Source organism: Rhincodon typus, chromosome 22 (genome assembly GCF_021869965.1).
Source record: "Rhincodon typus isolate 14 chromosome 22, sRhiTyp1.1, whole genome shotgun sequence".
NCBI classification, from domain to species: Eukaryota; Metazoa; Chordata; class Chondrichthyes; order Orectolobiformes; family Rhincodontidae; genus Rhincodon; species Rhincodon typus.
This window is the reverse complement of record NC_063353.1, coordinates 36117866-36141291: the sequence shown is the minus strand read 5'-3', so window position 1 is coordinate 36141291 and position 23426 is coordinate 36117866. Positions and strand designations below refer to the sequence as shown.

The 23426-nt window shown below is 39.8% G+C and overlaps 1 protein-coding gene across 5 annotated transcripts in view; it reads left to right on the top strand.

The window, feature by feature from the left end:
- The window catches only part of nrf1 (nuclear respiratory factor 1), a 52760-nt gene that overhangs the window by 16348 nt on the left and 12986 nt on the right, over positions 1-23426 (top strand). For 3 of the 5 annotated variants that reach the window (XM_048610254.1, XM_048610257.1, XM_048610258.1), the window contains exons 7-10: positions 1513-1698; positions 7228-7329; positions 10964-11121; positions 17385-17509. In XM_048610254.1, coding sequence (XP_048466211.1) covers positions 1513-1698; positions 7228-7329; positions 10964-11121; positions 17385-17509 — 571 coding nt within the window. The remainder of the gene's footprint in view (positions 1-1512; positions 1699-7227; positions 7330-10963; positions 11122-17384; positions 17510-23426) is intronic. The other 2 variants (XM_048610256.1, XM_048610259.1) reach the window with 1 other exon arrangement.

Below are 23426 nucleotides of genomic sequence, written 5' to 3'. Positions count from 1 at the left end.
TTACAATTTTGCAATAACTGTTTATGGTATAGATTTTTTATCATCATGAATCATTGTAGCCTATGTGTTTCATTTCAGGACTGAGCATTTGGTAGCAAGGAGTAGTGACAGCTTGGCGAAAGTATTTTATACGAAGCTCCTAAATCTATTGTAGTTCTTCAAAACTGCAAAATATTTAATGTTCCAGAGTTTTGAATGTTTATGGGGAAAATAGACGAGAATTGTTTGCACAACTTTATTGCAGGTGTTCTAATAAGTAGAATCCAAGGTAGATTACATGGACTTCACATTGTCTGTAAGAGAAGAAGCTCCAGAATAATGTTTTCTCTTCCTCAGGGCTGATAATGTAAATTCCTATGAATAATGAGGGAAGGATTATCCATTGTTAGATAATGAAGATAATAACAAACCCACAGACAGAAAGACTTGGGCCATGTTCAGGCTCGAGTTGTTAAATAAGAAACATTCACTCCACACTAGGGTCACACTATGTCTGTCTCCAACAAGGGAGAGTCTAAATTTTGCCCTTTTTAGTTTAATCCCATTATCATCACTGAATACCCCACCAGAAATTACTTCGGGTTGCCACTAACCAGAAACCTAAATGGACCAGTTACTGTAGCTGCAAGAACTGGTCAGAGACAAGAGTTAGACTTTTGTACCCTCACGTTACAGACAAAGACTTTTTCACTATAAGATAGCCACCAATAAATTCAAAATGGAATTCAAGAGAAAAAAACTTTTCTGATCGAGAAATTCCAAATTATTTACAGCCTGATATAGACCACCTGGCACATCAGATTCATGCCAGAGGTTTTGCTCCACACGAGCCTCTCTTCCACCCCTCTTCATGTAACCCTATCATAAGCTTATCCAATTTCTCATGAAAGCATCTGCAATATTTGGCCTTTTCAGTCCCTGTATTAGTGAGGTCCACATTATAATCACTCCAGGAACTTAATTTCACCTTAATTGTTTTGGTTTCTCATGGCCGCCTTACTCTGTGTCATTGTCTTTAGTAATTGTGTATTTGTACCCCAAAATGCTTTTAATTGTCCACTCCATTTACACATTTACTTTTGAAAGAGTAGAGTCTCCTTATTCTTCCTGTACAATACATTGCTTCAAGTTTATCTATATTGAAGTTCATTTGCCAATTATATCTTAAAATGAGGAACATGCCACCACAAGGCATAGTTAATGCAATAACATTGATGCATTTAAGTGACGGTTGAAAAGGTATGAGGGAGACAGGAATAGACATTCATGCTAATAGAGTTAGATGAAGAGAAATGAGAGGAAGCTTGTGTGGGTCATAAATACTAACAAAGAATAGTCTGACCAAATATTTCTGTGCGATATATTGTATGTGGATTAGTCTGCTTCAGGATGCTGTCTAATGACTCCTGCTGCAAAGAGTTAATGCCTTTTGGGGTGGGGAAAGACAAACACAGAAAATTTGAGATGATATTTTACATGACCATATTTGAAAGGTTAATTTTTCTCCTGTAGGTTTCCTGGACACAGGCACTGAGGACAATTGTTAAGAACTGTTACAAGCAGCATGGCAGAGAGGACCTATTGTATGCGTTTGAAGATCAGCAGTCACAGCCACAGACTCACATCGCCCATCTTGTCCCCTCTCAGACAGTGGTGCAGACAATCAGTAATCCCGATGGCACAGTCTCTCTCATACAGGTGATTTCAGAGATTTTTATTTCCAATCACATCTTTCTCTTATTTCTTTCCTTAATTTGCTTGATACCCTCTCCATGATCATATTGCACATCATTCTTAAATCCTTACCTTGCTATGATACTGATCATCTCCTGTGCTGGCTGCTCTGCAATGTGTTCAAATCACTCCATGCCTCAACTTTCCATAACACTGTAATCTTCCCTCAACCTTAGAAAAACTCTGTATCCTGCTAACTCCATTTCCAAGTTCTTATTCCCAGATCCTTCACCCTAACATGCCTTCAGCCATCTAAGCCTTACAAAGTGAAATCCCTTGTCTTAAAACCACTCCATCTCTCTCTCCCTCTCCCCTCTTTTCCGCACCCCCAGCTCCCTCTTCCTCACTTCTAAGCCATGGCTATGTTGATAACACTTTCATCGCTCTGAATCACAAAATGCTGGATTCATGTACCACAGCATAACTCTAGAACAATATTCAAGGCTGACAGTACTTCACCGTCCTAATGGAATGCTGTTGCTGTTGGAATCTATCTGTTGCTATCTTTCAGATGAGGCATTACATTGAGGGCACATGGTGAATGTAAAAGATCCCTTGGCACTATTTGAAAAATCAGGTGGAGAGTTTTTGCTGGTGTCCTCACCAATGTACATCCTTCAATCTGTATCACCAAAACGGATTATCTGGTTATAATCTCATTGCTGTTTGTCGAAACTTTCCATGCACAAATTGACTACTGCATTTCCTACCTTACAACAGTTATCTACATTTTAAATATATTTCATTGGCTATAAAATGTTTTAAGATTTCTGGTGAATGTGGAAAGCACTTTATATATGGATTTATTTTTTTCTTTTAAAATGCACTTTAAAATCTACCCCTTTAACAGACCTTTCAGTCTTCTGGCTTAGTTGCTTCTCTTTTGATTCAGTCAGTTTTAATCTGATATTTGCAAGTTCGCCTCCAAGATCCACACCATCCTGATTTGGAGCTATATTGTCGTTCCTTCACCATCACGAGCTCAAAATCCTGGAACTCTCCCTAACAGCCCTGTGGGTGGGTGTGCATCACATGGACTCCAGCATTTCAAGAAGGCAGCCCACCACCACTTTCTCATGGGCAATAAATGCTGGCCTCACCAGTGACACCTACATGCCATGAATGAATTTAAAAAATGGTAATGTGTAGTGCCTTGGGATGTTTTACTTTAAGGGTGCTATATCAATGCCAATTGTCTCCAAGAACTCACTTGCATTTTTAGTGAGTCATGATTGACCAATATTTTGGGCTGTGTTGCAACATAATGAATGATGGGATTAGCTGTTATGGGGGAGCAAGGGAAACGAGATCAATTGTGGTTTGGATCAGCAGTTGGTACACTCCGAATCATTCCCTATGATTTGATTTGAACTAGCTTGAGATGCATATCTCATACTTCCAGGGAAAGTATTTTCTTTAAATATTGCAACATGCAATCCCTTTCATTTTTCTGTACAGTTCACTTGCAGGTAGTGATTTTTAGGAGGCAGCTTTGCAGACCCTACTCGAGCAGCCAAATCCTCTAAGATTTTAGAGTAGATTTGTAGCTCGGGTTGTGGATGTCGTGGTTGGTTGGCTCGCCGAGCTGGTTCATTGTTTTTCCGCAGACGTTTCATTACCCTGCTGGGTAACATCATTGGTGCAGCCTCCGATGAAGCACTGTTGTGTTTTCCCGCCTTTAATTGGACTCTGGAAGAACGCTTCTCCTCGGCGTAGCTCTGTGCTGTTGCAGTGTGTTGTTGCCCATTTAAATAATGTTCTCACACAACTTCATTTGTGCAACGCCGAGGAGAAGAAGAAGAGCACCTCTTCCAGGTATTCAGAGACAATGGATACCCGAAAAACTGGGTCAGAAGATGCCTATTACACCAACGACACCAGGAAGATACTACACACCCCGACACACTCATCACACTACCTTACATCAGGAACACATCTGAACTGACCACAAGACTCCTACAACCACTGGGCATCAGAATAGCGCACAAACCCACATCAACCCTACGACAACTGCTCACCCGAACCAAAGACCCACTACCCACTATGGACAGGACCAATGTCATATACAAGATTCCCTGCAGAGACTGTGACAAACACTACATCGGACAAACAGGAAGGAAATAAACAACAAGGATACACGAACATCATTTGGCTGCAAAAAGACACGACCAATACTCACTCATCTCTATCCACATGGATAAGGAGAACCACCAATTCGACTGGGACATCACCAAGATCCTGGGACAAGCAAAGCAGAAACAAGCACGGGAGTTCCTAGAATCCTGGTACCCCACGAAGAAAGCCATCAACAAACACATAGAACTCGACCCCATATACACTCCGTTGTGAAGGAAAACTGGAAGTGAGGTAATCCAGCTCAGTGGACTCCAGAGTTCAAATAAGAGGCAGGAAAACACAACAGCGCTTCATTGGAGGCTGCACTGATGATGTTGCCCAGCAGGGTAATGAAACGTCAGCAGAAAAAACAATGAACCAGCTCGGCAAGCCAACCAACCACAACAGCCAAATCCTCGTGTGAATCATTTCCTGAAAGTCAATATAATATATTTTGGTCAAATATGTTAGTTGTAGCTCAGTGGCACTACCGGAGTCAGAAGTTGTAGGTTCAAACCCCACTCCCTAAGACCATAAGAAATAGGAACAGGAGTAGGCTATTCGACTCCTCAAGCCTGTTCTGCCATTCAGTAGGATCATGGCTGATCTCACATTCCACATGTCCACTTTCCAGCCTTTTCCCCTTAACCCTTGATTCAACAACTGATCAAGAATCTATCTCAGCCTTAAATATATGCAAGGGCTCTGCCTTACAATTCTCTGTGGCAAAGAGTTCAAAAAGCTCTCAACTCTCTGAGAGAAGAAATTCCTCCTGCCCCAGTCTTAGATTGACACCTCTTTATTCTGACACTATGCCCTCTGATCCTAGACTCCCCCATGAGGCAAAACATCCTTTAAGCATTTACACTGTCAAGCCCCTTAAAAATCCTGTACGTTTCAATGGAACCACCTCTCATTCTTCTAAACTGCAGTGAGTAGCGTCCTTACCTGCTGGCCTTTGCTTCATACTGGGGATCATCTAGTGAACCTTCTCTGAATGCCTCCAATGAAACAGAGACCATGGATGCAGGTTCATAGTTCCTTGCAAGTGGAGTCACAGGTAGACAGTATGGTGAAGAAGGTATTTGGTACACTTGCCTTTATTGTTCAGTGCATTGAGTATAGGAGTTGGGAGATTATGTTGCGGCTGTACGGGACATTGGTTAGGCCACTTTTGGAGTACTGCGTTCAATTCTGATCTCCCTGCTGTAGGAAGGATGTTGTGAAATTTGAAAAGGTTCAGAAAAGACTTACAAGGATGTTGCCAGATTTGGAGTATTTGAGCTATAGGGAGAGGCTGAATAGGATGGGGCTATTTTCCCTGGAGCATCGGAGGCGAAGGGGTGACTTTATAGAAGTTTATAAAATCATGAGGGGCATTGATAGGGTGAATAGCCAATGTCTTTTTCCCCGAATAGGGGAATCCAAAACTAGGGGACGTAGGTTTAAGGTGAGAGGGGCAAGCTTTAGAAGGGATCCAAGGGGAATCTTTTTTTCATGCAGAGTGTGGTGCATATATGGAATGAGCTGCCAGAGGAAGTGGTGGAGGCTGGTACAATTACAACATTTAAAGGGCATCTGGGTGGGGACATGAATAGGAAGGGTTTAGATGGATATGGACCAAATGCTGACAATTGGGACTAGATTAATTTAGGATATCTGGTCGGCATGGACAAGTTGGACGGAAGGGCCTGTTTCTGTGCTGTACAACTCTATGACTCTATCTCCTTAAATAAGGGAACTAAATCTGCTCTCAGTACTCTAGGTATGGTCCCACCAGCACCTTGTATAATTGCAGTAAGACTTCCCTATTCTTATACTCCAACTCCCTTGAAATCAGCATCATCATTCCATTAGTCTTCCTGATTACCTGCTCTACCTGTGTGCTAGCTTAGTGTTTTATGTACAAGTACCCTCAAGTCCCTTTGTGTTACAGCTTTCTGCAGTTTTTCTCAATTAAAATAATATTCTGTTCTTTGTTGTCCCTTGCAAAATGGACAACTGCATATTTTCCTACATTATACATTACTTGCTAACTTTATGCCCACTTATTTAACCTCTCAATAGGTCTCAGTAAACTTTGATGCCTCTTGCAACTTGCCTGTCCAGCTATTTTTGTGTCAAATGCAAAGTTGGATACAGTACATTTGCTTACTTCCTCCAAGTCATTTATATATATTGTAAACTGTTGCAATTTCAGCAGTAATCCCTGTGGAATCCCACTGGTTACAGCTTGCCAACCTGAAAATGAACCCCATGGGCAATTCTCTATCTATGCAAATATACTACCTCCAACACCATGGGCTCTTATAACTTAACCTTTTGTGAGGTTACCTTCTCAAATGCTTGCTGGAAATCTAAATACTACAAATCCACTGGTTCCCCTCTATCCATTCTGGTTGAGTAGTCAGTCACTATTTCCCTTTCAGGAAGCCATGCTGACTCTACTTGATTAAATTATGATTTTCCAAATGCGCTGCTATTACTTCCTTAATAATTGATTACAAGAATAGATGTTTGTGAATCAGTTTGTAGTTACCTACTTTTTGCCTCCCTACCTCTCTTTTTGAATAGGGGTGTCACATTGGCAGTTTTCCAATCCTTCAGTGCTTTTGCAGTAACCAAGGATTTTTCTCTACTTCTGAGACTTGAGCCTGTAATCCAGGCTGACATTCCACTGAAGAGCTGAAGGAGGTGCTACATTGTTGGAGATACCATTATCTGTCATAACATGTTAAACTGAGGCCCTATGTGTCTTTTCAAGCAATGGAAAATTCTTCACAGCATGATTTGAATAAGCGTTCTCATCTCAGCCAATAGTTATCCCTCAGCTGGCATCTCGTAGAGGTGGGCAGGCCATTTGTCTCATTGCTGTCTGTGGCTTTTAAATTAGCTGTCACCTTTTCTATATTATAACATTGTCTGCACTTTATACCATACTCTATTTATTGTAAAGAACTTGGGATATTCTAAGGTAATGAAAGGTTCTTTATAATTGAAAGTCTTTATTTCTATCATTCTTTCTATTATAGAAGACATCATGTTTAACACTGATCCTGTACTTGCCTGGCATCCCCTTACATTCATTTCCAGTGGGGAGAGGTTGTAGGATATTTATCATGAACTTTGTCCTTTTTCCAAGCAGAGACACCAATTATGTAAAGAATCCCTCACACCCCCACCCAGTTCAGACCAAAGATGGAAACTTGAACCTTTCTGGTTCTATTCTATTTTCTCAGCAAATCATCAGGTGGAGCTGTGACCCTGATTTATTTTGATTTCAAACAAGGGATAATCTTGGGACAGAGCTGAGTGGGTAATGAAGGTGCCCTGCTGCAGATTAAAGCGCTGTTCTTTCATGTCTGCCCTTGTTTGCAGGTTGGCACGGGTGCAACAGTTGCGACTCTGGCAGATGCGTCTGAACTCCCAGGAACGGTAACTGTTGCTCAGGTGAATTACTCCACTGTTCAGGACGGAGAGGTGAGGGCAGCAGTCACACGTACGTTCATGGAGGTGGGGCTCTATCCTAACTCCCACTGAGCATGACTCAGCACTGGCATCCAATCATAACATCAGGTAGCAATGGTCTGGATGATCCTTTCCACCTGGTTGAAAGAAGTAGTTATGGAGCAAGAAAATTGAGATGATGGGAAGGCGTGGCATAGGAAGAAAGGGAGTCTATTCAGCCTTGTGAACCTATTCTGCTTTATACCTTGTTTCCATTCACCTGCCTTTAATCTGTGTCCTTTAATCCCTTCATCCAACAAGAAACTGTAGATTTTGCAGCATTTTGTGTGGGGAAAATGCTTCCTCTTTTCTTGATGCCCTAACAGAGAAAATAGTTTCACAGTACCTGCTCTACCAATTTTTTTTATCATTGCAAATATCTTAATTAGATCCTGCCTTAGCCTTCTAAGCTCCAGGGAGGATAACCAAAATGTACTTAACTTGACTTCATAATTTAATCCTGTATGATTTAAGCTCTGGTGTACCGACTCCATGCTGTTGTACCTCTTCAGAGTTGGGTGCCCAATCTGCATGTTGTTCTCCGGATGTGGTCTAGATATGCCTCAGTGCAATTGGATTTTCACTTCAACTTTGTGTTCCAGTGCTCATGAGATAAAGTTCAGCATTCCATTTGCCTTTTATTTACTTTTTGTACCTGTGCATTAGTCTTTCACAATTTATATATATGGATAGCTAAATCATTTTGCCCCTCCACAGTTCCCTGTCTCTAAGCATCAGAGACACAGAGGAAATAATGGATTAAAATATCTTCTTTTAGGAAAATACCAAGGTAACTTAGTTTATAAACTAATTGGCAAAAAGTTAAAATGTACCAATGTAACACATGTTTTCTTGATCTACCTGTATTAAAAATTTAATTTGCCTTAGAATCTTAATCCCAATAGTTTTATGATATTTGGCAGTGGTTTAATTGTATCTTGTTTCATTTGCAATGTCTGAAAAGACAGATCATATTGTTGATCTTTTGTGCTGCTTGTGCTTCACTCCCTTGGTCTATGACTTGATCTGTCCATTAAACAGATCACATGGTGCTTACACTATGCATCACTTGGTCCTTTTATTGGGCAGTTTTGAGAGTCACTCTGTATATTTGGTGGCTGCATGTCACGTTGTGTATTGAATTGTCCTTTTGTCGCTGTGGCATTTCTGAACCACAGACATATTACACTGTGAGCAGTAAAATTTCACCAACTGGAAAATGGTTGAATTTTGGGAGTTTCTTGTCGTTCTGTCATATAGGGAAGAACCTTGCCCTCTTCTACTTCGTCTCGTTCCAATGGAAATGTAGTAGGACATTCCTTTTACAAATATTATCCTACCAGCCTCCACAAACATTACTGGAGTAATGGAGTCCAAACTTGGTAAATGTTTAGCCCTTGGCACAATTTTAAACTCCTGTAGATCTGGACCTATGCCCATTAGTTTGTATGGAGATTGGAAAGTTAGAAAGCAGGCAAGTGATACTTAGATGATACCAGGTTTTGGGGAGTGGTTGGATGAAACCTGGAGATTAAAGTACATGAAAGATGACTGATGAAACTAAGAAGTTCTGCAAAGCAGTATCATAATTCTTGACTGCAGCACAGGAGGGGGTCGGTAGCATGTTTAAAGCATAGATAATTCAGAGAAAAGGAGAAAAACAAGATGCCAAGGAGAGAAGGTCAATTTGACAGTCTATGAAAATTACAAGGTGTTTTTTTATCCAGGAGAGCAGTTAATGGAAAATTACATGTAAGAGGAGAATTCATGTCAGAAAATGTATAGTTGCCCACACTCAGCACAGATCAAACTTATTGTGCAACATCTTAAGTATTGCCTAGCCCTCCATATGATTTACTTGCCGAATGTGGGAAATGTGCACAGTAGGGCAGCACAGTGAGAAATAGGTTACAGCAGTTTTGTAGAGCCACTTAAAATGAATTTTGAAACTGTATTTTCTTTCTACCTGGGTGTCTACTTCCATAGCCCAACTTGTATCATGTTTTTAATGAAAACAATATACTGTAGATGCTGGAATTCTGAAATTCAAACAGAAAGTGCTGGAGAACTCAACAGGTCTTGCAGCATCTCTGGAAAGCATTTTCTGTTTTTATTTCACATCATGTCATCAGATAACGATGATGGATAATGACCTACCATCCTACAATGGCTGATTGACTCTTGATCTTGCAGTATCTTCATTTTAAAATTCTCATCTTTGTTTTCAAATCTCTGCATAGTCTTGTCCATTCCTATCTCTGTAAACCTCTTCAGCTCTTCAGTCTTCTGAACTACCTGCTCTCACTGACTTTTGGCCTCTTCTACAGTCATGATTTTGTTCTCTACCATTGACAGCTGTGCCTTCATCTGCTGAGGTTCCATGATCAAGAATTTCCTCTTCAAATCTCCTTTTCTCTCCATCGCTCTCTCTCGCTCACTTTTAAGGCATTCCTTAAAACCTACCTGTTGGCTACTGTCTTGATTCTGGTATCTTTGTGGCTCAGAATCTGATTTTTGTTTGTTATTCACTCCTGTGAAGTGCCTTTGGATTTTTACACTGTTAAAGGTGGTTAATAAACGTAATTTGTTGTTTGTAGGATGAACGTTATACATCTGACAGATTATGCCTTGAGAAATTAGCTGCGCAAGACCTAGTTTGTTGATCAAAGCCTTGCAAAAATCTGTAAATATTCAGGATATTTAAATTACGTTTCCAGTTCTTAATATCGGACTGCAATTTTAAAAACGATAGGCTAAGGTTACTGTACTACAGTCTCCTTACCTTTCAGGAAAATAATTGTTAATTTTCCCTCCCTTTTTTGTCAGTTTTCAGCTGTTGGATTCTGCCAAATGATACAACATTCATGTGTAAACCCAAGCACTTGACAAGTGAGCACGAATGTCACCATTTTTAGGGCTTATTCCTCTTCAGTCGGCAGGATTTGTTTGATAGTGTTTGAGCATGGAACTCCTGCCTCCCCTCCTCAAGCCAGTTGTAGCATCATAGCTGAACAAATTTGGCACTGACATTGGATGAATGTGGATCCTTACTGATCTGTATGGTCCTACTATTGTTGTCTTAACTAGTCGAATCACTAGGTAACCTAGGATTATCTTCAAGTAATGTTAACCCTTTGGAAACTAAATGGAAATTGGCAATAGAATTGCTTAAAGATAAGTGTAGATTTTATTTTTGTTTGAACGGTCCTAATCTGAAAATTTACCTTCTGTCTTTGATTCCCTCCAAAATCATTTGAGCACAGTATCAATGTGCTCCGGAACTGCACTGCTCATTTAAGCTGGGGCTGAAACTAATGTGGTTTTGATTGAGTGCAGGAAACCATACTCAGCCCCCTTCTTCCCTGCTGGCAGTGATTTGTGGAAATTATCCAAATTAAAGTACTTTGATGGAGCAGAGAGATATTAATTTTTCTTTGGTCATTTTTTTTGAAGTTTTTAATTTAAAAAAGGAAAGATTGGAGCAATATATGCATATGGCTCCCCACTGTCCACCCCGAAACCACTTGTGCACATATACACACCTGACTTCATTTCTTCACATTTTGTTTGCTTCCTTCTTACTAATGCCCACATTTTCTTTGCACAGGTTGAGCAGAACTGGGCCACATTGCAAGGTGGAGAAATGGCAATCCAGACAACTCAGGCCTCTGAAGCCACCCAGGCCGTGGCCTCTCTGGCAGAGGCTGCAGTGGCTGCATCCCAGGAGATGCAGCAAGGGGCCACCGTTACCATGGCACTGAACAGGTGAGTGTCAGCTAACAGGGCTCTGAAGGAATGTCGCATAAAAGTTCACCCTTGATTCTCACGAAAAGAAGGAAAAATGTTCTGTGCTAACAGCTGGACCGTGAAATAATATTTTCAGACTTATTTTTAAAATCCAACTTTTGGAGCTTGCGACTGAAAATGATGCTCATATTGGTGTACTTCATTCATGTTTCAGAGATCACGGGATTTTAATTTTTCAACTAGTTGGATATAGATCATTCTCTCCCACTGATTTTACACAGAGCTAGGACGTCCAATCCTGTGCAGACAGTGTAGCTTGTTTCTGCTGATCTTAGCAGGGTGTTGGTTGTTGAAGTGGATGGTGAAATATGTTTTAAAGAGAAGTGGAGGGTGGAGATAGAAATTGAAAGTTAGGCAAGCATTCCCTTTCAGACTCTTTTAGCCAGCTCAGATTCTATCAAGTGGTGTTGACCAAGACCCAATTAGCCAATCTGATGCCAGGACTGAAGTAGGTTGTGTGATTTTAGAAGTAAGAGAATGGTGCCTAATGAAGGAACAAAGATAACTCTGTAAGGGTAGTGTTTAGGAGTGAGTCAAACTAGCAGACAAATTTGTGCCAGCAATCACTTGAGAGATCTTTCGAAGTGGCTCAGGTCAGACAAGTTGAAGATTTAAATCCCTGATTTGTGTTGAGTTATTTGATCTCAACTTGAGAAAGTACAGTGACGGAGAGGGTCTTGAACTTGGTTTTTGACCCTGAGCTGGAAAAGGCTGGAAATTATCCAGGGTTGTAGATCCTTTTCCAGCAACCTCTCACTTCTTGCTGGACAATGTCTGTGGTCTTTGCTGAATTAGGTAAAGCATCCGTGGAACAAAAAGAGGTAAAATTAGAAGAAAGAACTTGCATTTACGTAGTGCCTTTGAGACATCCCAAAATGTTTTATAGCTAATACAGTACTTTTACAATGTTGTCTCTCTTGTAATGTAGGAAATGAGACAGCCAGTTTGTGTACAGCAAGATCATATGAACAGCAAGGTGATAATGAGCAAAAATTCAGATTTAGTGATGCTGGATGAAGATAAATGTTGGTCACAACATGAGGGAAAACTGTTCTTCTTCAGAGTATCATGTGATCTTTTATGTCCAACTTAGAGAACAGGTGGGGCATTGGATTAATGTCTCATCTGAACAATAACACCTCCAGCTTGGTACAGCTCCTCAAGTATTGCACTTTATCATCAGCCTGGTTTGGGATTTGATTTCATAAGCTTTAGACTTGGAGGTTGCGACTGAACTACAGGTGAGGAAAAGGAAACAGATCAGGGTGTCTCACCCACGATTCTTATGCAGTATTCCAACTAAAGCAAACACAAGGTGGGATGTATGATAATCTGATTTGATGGTGACGCTCCCCTCTTCCTGCCCTGTTGAATAACTGACAGCAAGTGTGGAGGTAGACACATGAAAACACCTATTTGGGTGAGATATTAGAGAATAACTTGTGGATCCTGCACGGATTGCTGAATAAGCCCAGTGTAAATTTCTTTTGGAATTTTTTCATAAAGCAAAGATACGTGAACTGCTAGTGAGTCAGTGGTTTGTAGAGGAGCCACAACATGTTATTCACATAATCTGTGTTGTTCCAAACTCATTACTTGAAACAACACCAGCTGAGTGTGTGTTTTTTTTTAGGAACTGGTAACTGAGGCATGATTGAAGTAACATGGGTTTGGGGGAACGGTATATGCACACAATTTTATCTAACTATTTTAGTGGATTAGGTTTTCAAAATGTAGCAAGGACCCTTGTCCCACTGTTGATTCCAAAACCAAAGGGGCAAGTGAAATGTCTGAACATATGGGCAATGCAACTGAGACACTCAAAATGGGACAAGTGGACTATTATGTTGCAGGTGCAGGAAAAAAAATTAACCATGGATTTCCGGTTGTGGTGATAATGCTGATATATGTGCTGTAGCTTTGGTGATCAGAGTATATTTGTACAGAATACGCTTGTTTATTGAACACAGTGGTTGGGAGAAGTAAACTTAACAACAGAATGGTCTTTTCTCACTTCATGTATTCTTCTACCTCTAAGCAATAAATGCAATGTTAAAATCAATATAGAAAATGTCAGAGGCATATTAAAAATTGGGAAAGAAATTAAAAGCTCTCAGTGTAAATAGAAATTTTCCAATTTCTGTTAGTAGAGCCTTGTTCTTCTGAGGGAGTGCAGTGGTGGGAGTTCTTTGAATAGTTTGGAGGGGAAGTTCCTGCATTCTAAAGTGAAGCAGAAATATCCTGTTTGAGGGGGGAAAAAAGTCCCACTTCTCATTTCTGCTATTTGTCAATTCCTCTCAAATCTCCATCCCTCTGTATACTCAAAAAAGCATCAAATGGTGGGAAGTTGTGTTATTCCATAAGGCTAGGTGCTGAGACCAGTATTGTTTCAATTTTACATAAGTTATTTGCACTCTGGAATTGAAGGTACAGGTACAATTTCAAAATTTGTTGATGACTTAAAACTGAGAAGTATGTTTAGTCAGATGAGGTGACAAAACACAGAACAACATTAATAAACTTGCAGAATGGTCATGTAATTAGCAAATTCAATACAAGTAGTTCTGCTATAACGTGTGTTTCATTAACGTGAATTGGCTGTAACGTGATTGATGAATAGCAGATGCTGTTTGTATAACACAAACTTTCTGCTGTACAGGTTTAGCGATTTCCATATAATGCAATTTTCTGTAGCACCATTTTCTATTGTGCGAGGTCACACAAGAAAGCAACTATTGCATTACGGGAGAAATACCTGTATAGAAAAGTATGTGGTGGCACACTTATTAGGGAGACCGTGGCAGCCACATGTCCCTTGAAAAGGACTGCTAAATGATGTTGAGGAGGAGATCTGGGAGTACAGATACAAAGCCAAAAAAAGCCTTAAGAAAGTAAACACTGCACTGAGGTTTATTTCCAGAGGGATAATATTGATCAAGAAAATATAATGACCTTGCACAGAAGCTTGGTCAGGCATCATTTGGACTTTTGTGAGCATTTCTGATGTCCATATTATAAAATGAATGTGGAGACAATGGTGCCAAAAAATGATTTACTCGAATTAGATGGAGCTAAGAGTTACACCCTTTGAATAAAAATTAAATTTGGTGCTCTTTTCTCTTAAAAATAGAAGAAATAGAATCTCTGTTGTGCATCTTTTGCGACTGTTTCTGTGTTGTAAATTCTTTGTAATTTTAATTATTACTCTGTTTGTGTTCATGGATTTCAATCTATCTAACTATTCTTGACAACTAGGCACATAAACTAGTGGGGAAGATAGGGAACCTGACTTCACTGAACTCTCACAGGTTAACTTACTCCAGCAGGTAACTGGACCTCCATCTGGACATTTTCTTTCCAACCTAACCACTAGTGTTATTTTCAGTTATATTGTTTATTTCTGTATTGGCTGAGATCAGCTTATTGCAGATGGAGGAAGAAAATGCAGAATTATTTTTCAAAGAGGAATTTGGGATCAATATTTTTTAAAATAAAAATTCCAACCTTAAAAACCAACAAAAAAAATTTGAAACCTTGGCATTAACTGTGTCTTGTCTTATCTGTTCCCACATTCTGAGAGCATAAATCAATATTGAGTAGTAATTTCTTGCTCATCGACAGAATACAAATGGAGAAGGGATTTTAGACCCCTTTGGAGGCACCAATTGAATGAACTAATATTCAACAAGCAGTACAAACACAACTGCTTTTTGAGTTTCCTACCAGATTGCCCTTGGGCACAAAATTAAGTCTTGCAGCTTCTGTTAAATGAGTCACAGACTTGTGCATTTTTCAGCAACTTTTCTCCTTCAGCTTTAGCACATTCCCTTACTATAAGAAATATACATTTCCATGGTGTCAGGTGGAACTCTGGGCTGGTTGCCTGCCCTTGATTAGATTCATAAGATTTCAGATCAGATATATCCATAAATATCCTTGCAGGTAGTGCAGGGCTTTTGCAGAAGGCCTTGTAAGCTATCTGGTTTTCTTTGTTTTTACACTATTCTGCAGTTTACAATGGAAACTCCAATTTGTTGTCCTGGAAGTTTTGAGACTGAGCGAGAGCAATGCATGTTTGATACAACGCCATTTCGCTGCTTACCACAGATTTGATGATTCTCTTTCCCTCATTCCTTCATCAATATCTTTTCCCCAAGGTGGATTAAAGCTGCTGTGGTTAGAAACAGCAGCCCTGACTGAGTTGGAGGAGTTCTGCCAGCATTCTTCCTTCTGATCCTTTTCCATTGAGCCCTGCTGGAGGAACATTTTGTGAGTTTAAAGACGAAGACGTGATAAGGTTCTGTGATCATGCCATTCACACTCAAATGGCCACTATCATCCCTTGCTATCAAGGCTCATATCCTGAATATTGGTCTCTTGGATATGGTTCTACTTCGTGGTAGAGAAGTTTCGACCACTTTGCGATGTTTGTCAATAAATTGTACAGGTTCTGCATTGATTTCAGAAGCTGTCAATTAAGTTTCACAGAGTTTTATCTCCTGCCCCCCCATACTTTGAGAAATTGTGCAGCCATTTTAAAAAAGTCTTAATTAGTGGTAGTGCTGCACAAGGTCCAGCAGGGGGAGGTAGTGATTGGTATTTTCCAAGCAGTGTTCTGCTAGATCAGAATGAGCAGATTGACCTGGAACTAGATAGCGTTGTATGCAGTGTATAATGTGATGAGTGTTAACGTTATTTTTCTGTTCAGTTACAGTAACTACTAATTTTAATGTGCTACATTAAAAGAGTTTATCAAGGGCCCTGAGCTCAAGTGATGATGTAATGGAGGACTGCCCTCAAACTATGCACCAGGCAGCAATTTTATTTTGTACTTTTTAAACCAGGATACTTTACCCACCTTCACACTCCCCATCCCCTCTGCATACTTTCCTGTATACTTCCTTTTTTTCTCAACTGAACCTGAACTGTAAAGTTTCAGAGCTGGCAAGCTGTGAATCAGAACCCAGAAATGAAGTGGAGCAACACACCAGCTACAGGAAACTTGGTCCCAGTCCTTTCTAATTACCCTCTGGATTATTGTGGTCTCAACTAAGGAAAGAAGACAATTTAAAAACTATTGCCCAATCTACCTTCTGGACAGAGTGAAATCTTGTTGCTGTTGGAATGAATCATGAAAGGGCTCATTGGTTTGTGAATGAGTTGATGTCATTAGGGTTTTTACTGTTCCGGTTCTATTTTGGAAGACGGTTATGAAGTTCATTTCTGATCATTGCTGTAAATGCTGTAAGGAGTGCAGTTGCATGTTTCACATGGCTGTTTGAGCAGCAAGATGTAGCAACAGCTGATAGCATACGCAGACAAATGGCAAATTTGCTTCTTCAAGAGAGGGGGAAAAAAAACTGTTAGTTTGGCTGATTTGCTAACACTTGTGCCTCAAGCCAGACGACTCATGATCCGAGCCCATTTCAGGACCTGTGCATGGGATCAAGGCAGTATAAAAGAAGATACTCTTCAAAAATCTGTATTGTTTTGTGACTGACTCTTCTGCCAAGTTGAGTGAATGTTAGGTGGCATTAGAAAGAAAATGATGTGCGTTTCCAATGAAAGTTGAGATCAAATCAGCAAATGGCCGTACTGATCTAAACCCATGTTATGATTTTGCAATGGGAAATTTCTTACCTTAAAATGTTTTGTACCTGGTCTTTTGGGACCTGTATATCTGTTTATATATAAGTGCATTTTTAATCGACGTGGACAGACCAGGAAAACAATTATTCTTAGAGGAGAGAATTTTAAGAGATTTAATATAGGTCTTTGAAATTGGGGTGTTTTGATAGAGTACATAGGGAGGAACAGCTTCCATTGATGACGGGAAGTAAAATTGACTGCTTTTAAAATGATTGGCAAAAGAACCTGGGAAGTTAAGACAGTTTTCTTAAAAATAATCCGATGACACTCCCTAATAGAGTGGTGGAAGCAGATTTGTTACTCACTTCCAAAGTGGATTTGGATAAATGTGTGATGGAAGAATATTTATGGGGCCATGGGCAAACAATCGGGATCAGAGGTGGTTTAGGATGGACAATAATCAAAGTAATTGTTTAGCTCTTTGAAAGAACTAGCAAATGCACAAAAGGCCAAATGGTTGCCTTCTGTGCAGTACTTTTCCAAAGTCTGTAGGGTGACTAATCTGAGATAACAAGGTGCCTGCTATCTCTGATACAAGGGTGACTAATCTGTTTTATGTCTCTCTGCTGCAGTGAGGCTGCTGCCCATGCTGTTGCCACACTTGCAGAAGCCACCTTGCAGGGCGGAGGGCAGATTGTGCTGTCAGGAGAGACTGCTGCTGCTGTAGGAGCACTGACCGGTGTTCAGGATGCCAATGGTAAGAATTGCCCTCATCTCTTTCTACAGTTTAACCTGAGGGGCAGTTGTGTTTTGAAATATGTCAATACATCACATAGACCCTGGCAATGTTTCATTGTTGCTTTTACCTATTCACTCTAGAATCTCTGCCTCATCTCATTTCCACACCCTCCCCTGCCTTTGACCCTATTGCCCCACGTGACCACTATATACCAGCCCAAATCTTGTTTTCTGCCTCTTCTGCTTGATTAGTAGCCTTTTCTCGTTAAACACCTTGCTTGCCAGACCTTGCAGTTACCTCCAAAGCTTTATCTCCTCAGGATCTTTTGTCCCTCAAGATCCCCTTCAAGACTCTTCCTTTTACCGCACTTTCATTCCACTTTCCCTTTGCTGTCTTTTGTTCTGTAAAGTATTCTGAAACTTGACTCTGCATGTGAAAAGAAATATAGATTTTCTTCTTTAAAAATAAAAGATTTGTAGAGCTTGTAGAACCATTTTCACCAAGTTGGGTAACTTCAGGTGTGCTGCGCACAGAATAATGAAGGAAACCTCTTGCATTTATACAGTCACTTCTTTCAAACTCTGAACTTTGCATCTGTGAACATTTTGACATTTGATGACTTGGTATTTTGGCCCATGAAGAAAGAAATCTGCAAATGGGTTAGAGACTGAAACCTAATCTTAAGATTCAGCTACTTTACGTGCCACGTTTTTTATAATATATAATCATTCATGGGATGTAGGCTGACATTTACTGCCCATCCCTAATAGGCCTTGGGAAAGATGTGACGAGCTGCTTTTTTGTAGTCCATACGGTACCTGGTAGTAAATGAGTGCAATGTGAAATCAAATTGAGGGGTGCACGTGGCTTGTATATAAATTATATTGGAAGCCCCTTTATGGCACTGGATATTTACGCTGACATTGTTTTTAACCTTCAAAAATAACCTCCGTGGTATTTACAAGTAATTCCTCCTTTCATCACAAGGTGAGTAGGGGTGAGAAATGCCTGTTTTCACTGCACTCAAGAAAATCAAAATCTCCTTTCAAGCGCCATCCATTGTTTGGTGGCTTCTCTTCAATGCACCCTTTCTGGCAAACTGGTTCCAACTGTTGATCACCTTCCGTATAAATAAATACATTTTGAAACCTGTTCTAAATTTTGATCTGCTGTCCCTCTGTCTGGGCTTATCCAAGCATTGCTCACGGTTCACATTCTCGAAGCTGTTAAATATCTCATAAAACTCTATGGCATCTCCTTTTTGTTAAGAGCTGTAGCTTACTTACTCATTGCTTGCTGCTCATCTATCTCATTTAGAAGATCAAAAAACCTAACAAAATATAATTGGGGGAGTTTCAAAATTCTTAGTTGTATCTAAAAATTTAAAGTGCTGCAACTATTTATTTGTAAATTTGGCTGCACAAACACCAGAAGCTGTCACTTGCATTTGCCGAACTGTCCAGGACCTTTTGGTCAAGAACTGATGCCTGAACCATTACCAGGATGAATATTTGATGACTACAAGCTGTCATGAAAGTTTTATGACCATATCATAATAATAACATGATGTAAACTTCATTCATAAAACCCTTTCAACATTTCAATGCACACAGTCCATTTCAAGCGTGTCTGACTCTTTAATCAGCCATAACTAATGAGTGAAGTGTAGCAGGTCCAGTAAAGATAAGTGCTTTTAGAAATTGACTGCAGGAATAGGGGATGAAAATAGAAGAGAACAGAAATTGAATGAATAGTATGTCACATTCACTAAACTGGAATCTAGGAATTGTTATTATTGATTGTATTTTTAAAGATTGGATGTTGATACTGAGGATAGAGCACATTCCAATCATGAGCACCCAGTCTCAGTCTCGCTGCTCCAAGAGTTGGTGTAACCAAATTACATGCAGAGCCTGCTTTCCTCTAAAAATGAGCCCCAGTGAAAACAACAGAGAAGGCCCCTAAAACAATTTGTTGGTTTAGGACTGTACCCATTATTCTGCAATGTTAAAAGCATATTGATACAGGATCTGGTATATTTGTCATAAAGGTTGGAAAAACTTTTAACTACATCAAACTATCAGAAAACTCCCAATGGGCCCATCTCGAAATATTGATTATTAATCTTGCCACATGACTTAAGCAGGAGTGCAGTACCAAGTATTCGAGTCTTTTCTTTTGTCATTCTTTTGATCCTCAACAGCAGAAATGCATTCATTTATATAGTGCCATATCACGTATAAACCGTTTGAGGTATTTTATACAGGGAATTACTTTCTGAAGTAGGTGCAGCAACTGTTTTGTGCAATATCACAACAGTGCCTCACAGACAGTAGTTACAGACTTATTTATGAAAAGGCTGTGGCAATTCTCAGGGTACATGCTGGTTTTGTCATTTGTCCTTCAGCATGTCCCAGCTTTGGAGATTTTTTGATTCTGTCAGTTTAAAATGTTTTTCAAGATTTCTCCAGTGTCTCTTATATTCCCCATTGTTCAACCACCTTGACATCAAAATTATTTTGCATCCTTCATTTTTCACATTTATATTGTCTGGAGTTTAGGCAGTCACCTGTCCCGTTCTCCTAGTTATCAGTCTGAATGATACACAGCCAGTCAAATGATAAAAATGAATTTGGTGCCAAGTCCTTTTGTGGCTCTGAATGTAATTGAAGTATGACCATAATACCGTTTAAAAGAGAAAAGATATGAGTCTTGCTTTCTTTCGTTCTTTAATGTTTCCTCCTGGCCTCTGCCCTCAAAGATGTGTACTTTCCAAAAATAGCTGTCTCCCTCTGAGGCGTGTGGCCTCTTGAGCTGTTGTAAAGAGCTTTGATGCAGTCCATTATCGGTCAATAGACTAAGCAGAACAACAGCTGTCATGGGCAATTCTGCCAGGCCCTGAGATGCAGGCAGCATTCTCCTAATCTGGGCAATATCTAGAAATGTATGCATGTGTATTTGAAAAATAAAGTTGATCAAAAGGTCTTAGGATGACTGGTAGGAAGCAGTTGGAATTTTTATTGTCTACTGAATGTAGTATTTCAGGAGGTGAAGCCCTGTCTTTCTTTTATGTCTTTGTGTGTCGCCTGTCTCTCTCTGTCTGACTCTGTCATCATCTGTATCTTTCTAACTTTGTGTGAGCATATGTCTGTCTGTAGGCTGTAGGGGTAAGGGTCATTAGGACAGGAAATGTAACTGACAGTTTGCATCTAAAAATACACTTCCAATAATCCTGTTGTCCCAACAATCTAAACAGATTTTCATTCATGTGTACGGAGTAAATTTCAAATTGATCCCTCTTGCATGCAGAGCACTTGTACCTTTGAGGGCAGGGGGTTTTGAGGAGAGTGAAAGTTCTGTAAGTGTTGCTCCACGCAATCATTTGTTATAATCCAGTAAGCATTCACTGGTAGGCAGCTATCACCAGCAGGGAGCCCATACCTTTGGAAACATACCCCAGCATGGAGGAATCTCTCAATAGATTCTGGCTCACACTTGGTGTATAATCCCAAGGTCTGGATGCCTACTGGTTTAAGTCTCCATGCATGCTGGCTAACACCAGAAAAAGGATACAGGTTTAAAATTCTAATAGATCAAACCATTCATTCTCACTCCATAGAATCAGAATATGCTAAATCCCTGACATATGCTCTATTTATAAAATTCCATTTCCATCCATACTCATTTTGTAGTGATCCATATTATGTTTGTAGTAGACATGGACACTGACAAATTCCATCAATAGACAACAGTGTCATTATTACGAGTCTAACTTCTTTCTCTACAGTGTTGTTATTTCTGCTGAAGTTTAAATGGAATTAATTGGGCCAAGGTAACAGAGATGCAGCAGTAGATATTTTTAGAAATCTTGATCTCAATAAAAGCTATTTTTGGCATGATAGTTAATACATGTTATCAGGATTTGGGTGTGCTTACAGTCGACTATACAATTAAATTAAATCTGGCTCCAGGGAGAAGTATTTTGTTCTGTTTGGAGCAGTGTCAAAAGTTAATAATTTCAATCAGTGACTTTCTCATTGTCCCCTCCCCAATTTTTTCTCCATTTGTCCATATTCTTTAACACAATTACCACTTTTTAGGACAATAAAAAGGAAGATTGTTAATGGATTTGATGCTGTTTTAATAGAACAAGCGTGTGAACAATTTTCAACGACTTCTCACAATCTCTGTTTCTGTCAGAACATTCAACAATAACCTCTCAAGGTCACTGCTGTCTAACACAGACTGCCCAGAGTCAAGTGTCTCAGGGTCTAGCGTACAGATTAAATAATGTCATCTTCAGTAAATGGGTGTACAGTTGCTATTTGCCTAAGACTCTTTAAAAACACAGTGACAGCAGGATTGACAAAGCTCATTAAGAAGGAAAAGGATAATATGGCATTGAGCCTATAGCTCAACACATGAATCAGTGACTGAGCAATGCAAAAGCCACTTTCTAAGAAAAAAGACTGAAAAGGAACAGCCATGTTAAATTAAAAATGAACATTTCCTGATTTTCTGCACAATCTCTTTAAATCGGAGAATATTCCACCAATTCAGCAGCTATAACAGTTTGTCTCTATCAAGAAATCCGAATGATGGGCCGAATCCCTTTTATAGGACAGAACTGTTGAGCAAGAGAATGAGGAAAGAGAGGGCAACACTATTCAAATATAAATGGGATAAAGAGGCTTTGAGTCGATAGTAGTAAACGGCAAATTTGAAACTGACATTTGGTACGTTGTGATCAAACGTATTGGAGCAGTTCAGAGAAGGTTCACTTGACTGATACCTGGGGTAGGATAGCTTAAAGGTTGGACAACACTGCATCTGTATCATTGATGTTCAGAAGAATGAAAGGTGATCTTTTGAAACATGTAAAATCCTGAGGAGACTTGATGGTAGATGCTGAGAGGAGGTTTGCCCTTGTGGAAGAGATGAGAACCAGTAAAAGTGAAGGGTTGCCCAAAGGCAGAGTTAAGAATTTTTTTTCTCTCGGAGGATCATGAGGCTTTGTAATTCTCTTCCCCAGAGACCGGTGCAGGCAGCGTCATTAAATATTTAATAGAAACCAAAAGAACTGCAGATGCTGTAAATCAAGAACAAAAACAAAGTTGCTGGAAAAGGAACTTGACCTGCTGAGCTTTTCCAGCAACTTTGTTTTCGTCATTAAATATTTCTAAGGCAGAGGTAGATACATTTTTGACTAACAAGGGAGTAAAGGATATCAGGAGTAGGTAGGAGTGTGGAGTTAAGGCCACAATTTATTAAATGACAGAGCAGGCTCAAAGAGGCCAAATGGCCTTCTCCTACTCCTAATTCATATGCTTGTAATGATTTGAGAATGAACAAAAATGCCCTGGCAACATTTAAAAAGTAGCTGGATGTTGTGATGAGGTGGGGCAAACTTGTTTTTTTTGGGGCTGAGGGATAGATTGATCTATATGACCTTCCTCTCCTATACAGATGTATGATCAGATACCAAACTTGGGTTTTAAACAGAATCTCCAGAAATACCGAGTGGAAATTCTCAATTCCCAACTCGGAGCTCCTGGGAAGGAGTAACTAAGAGTAGAAAAGAGTCCCCATGTAACTTGATTTCAGCTTTCAAGAAAAAGAAAGATTGCGTGGAATGAGTTGGTTGGAGGAAGAGCGATCATAGAACATTGCAGCACAGGAGAACTACCTGCCCATTGTGCCTCTGCTGGCTCTTTGAAAGGGCTGACCAATTCATCACCATTCCTGATTCCCCAGAAGGGAGTTCTCTTTCCTTCAGCTAATTATCCATTTGACTTTTGAAAATTATTATTGAATCTCCTGCCATCACTCCGCAGTATATCCCAGATCATAATTCATTGCCTCACTCCTTCCTATTTCTGTAGTCTTCTCCATCTCCACAATCCTACAAGGTATCTGCATTCGTCTAATTTTGGTT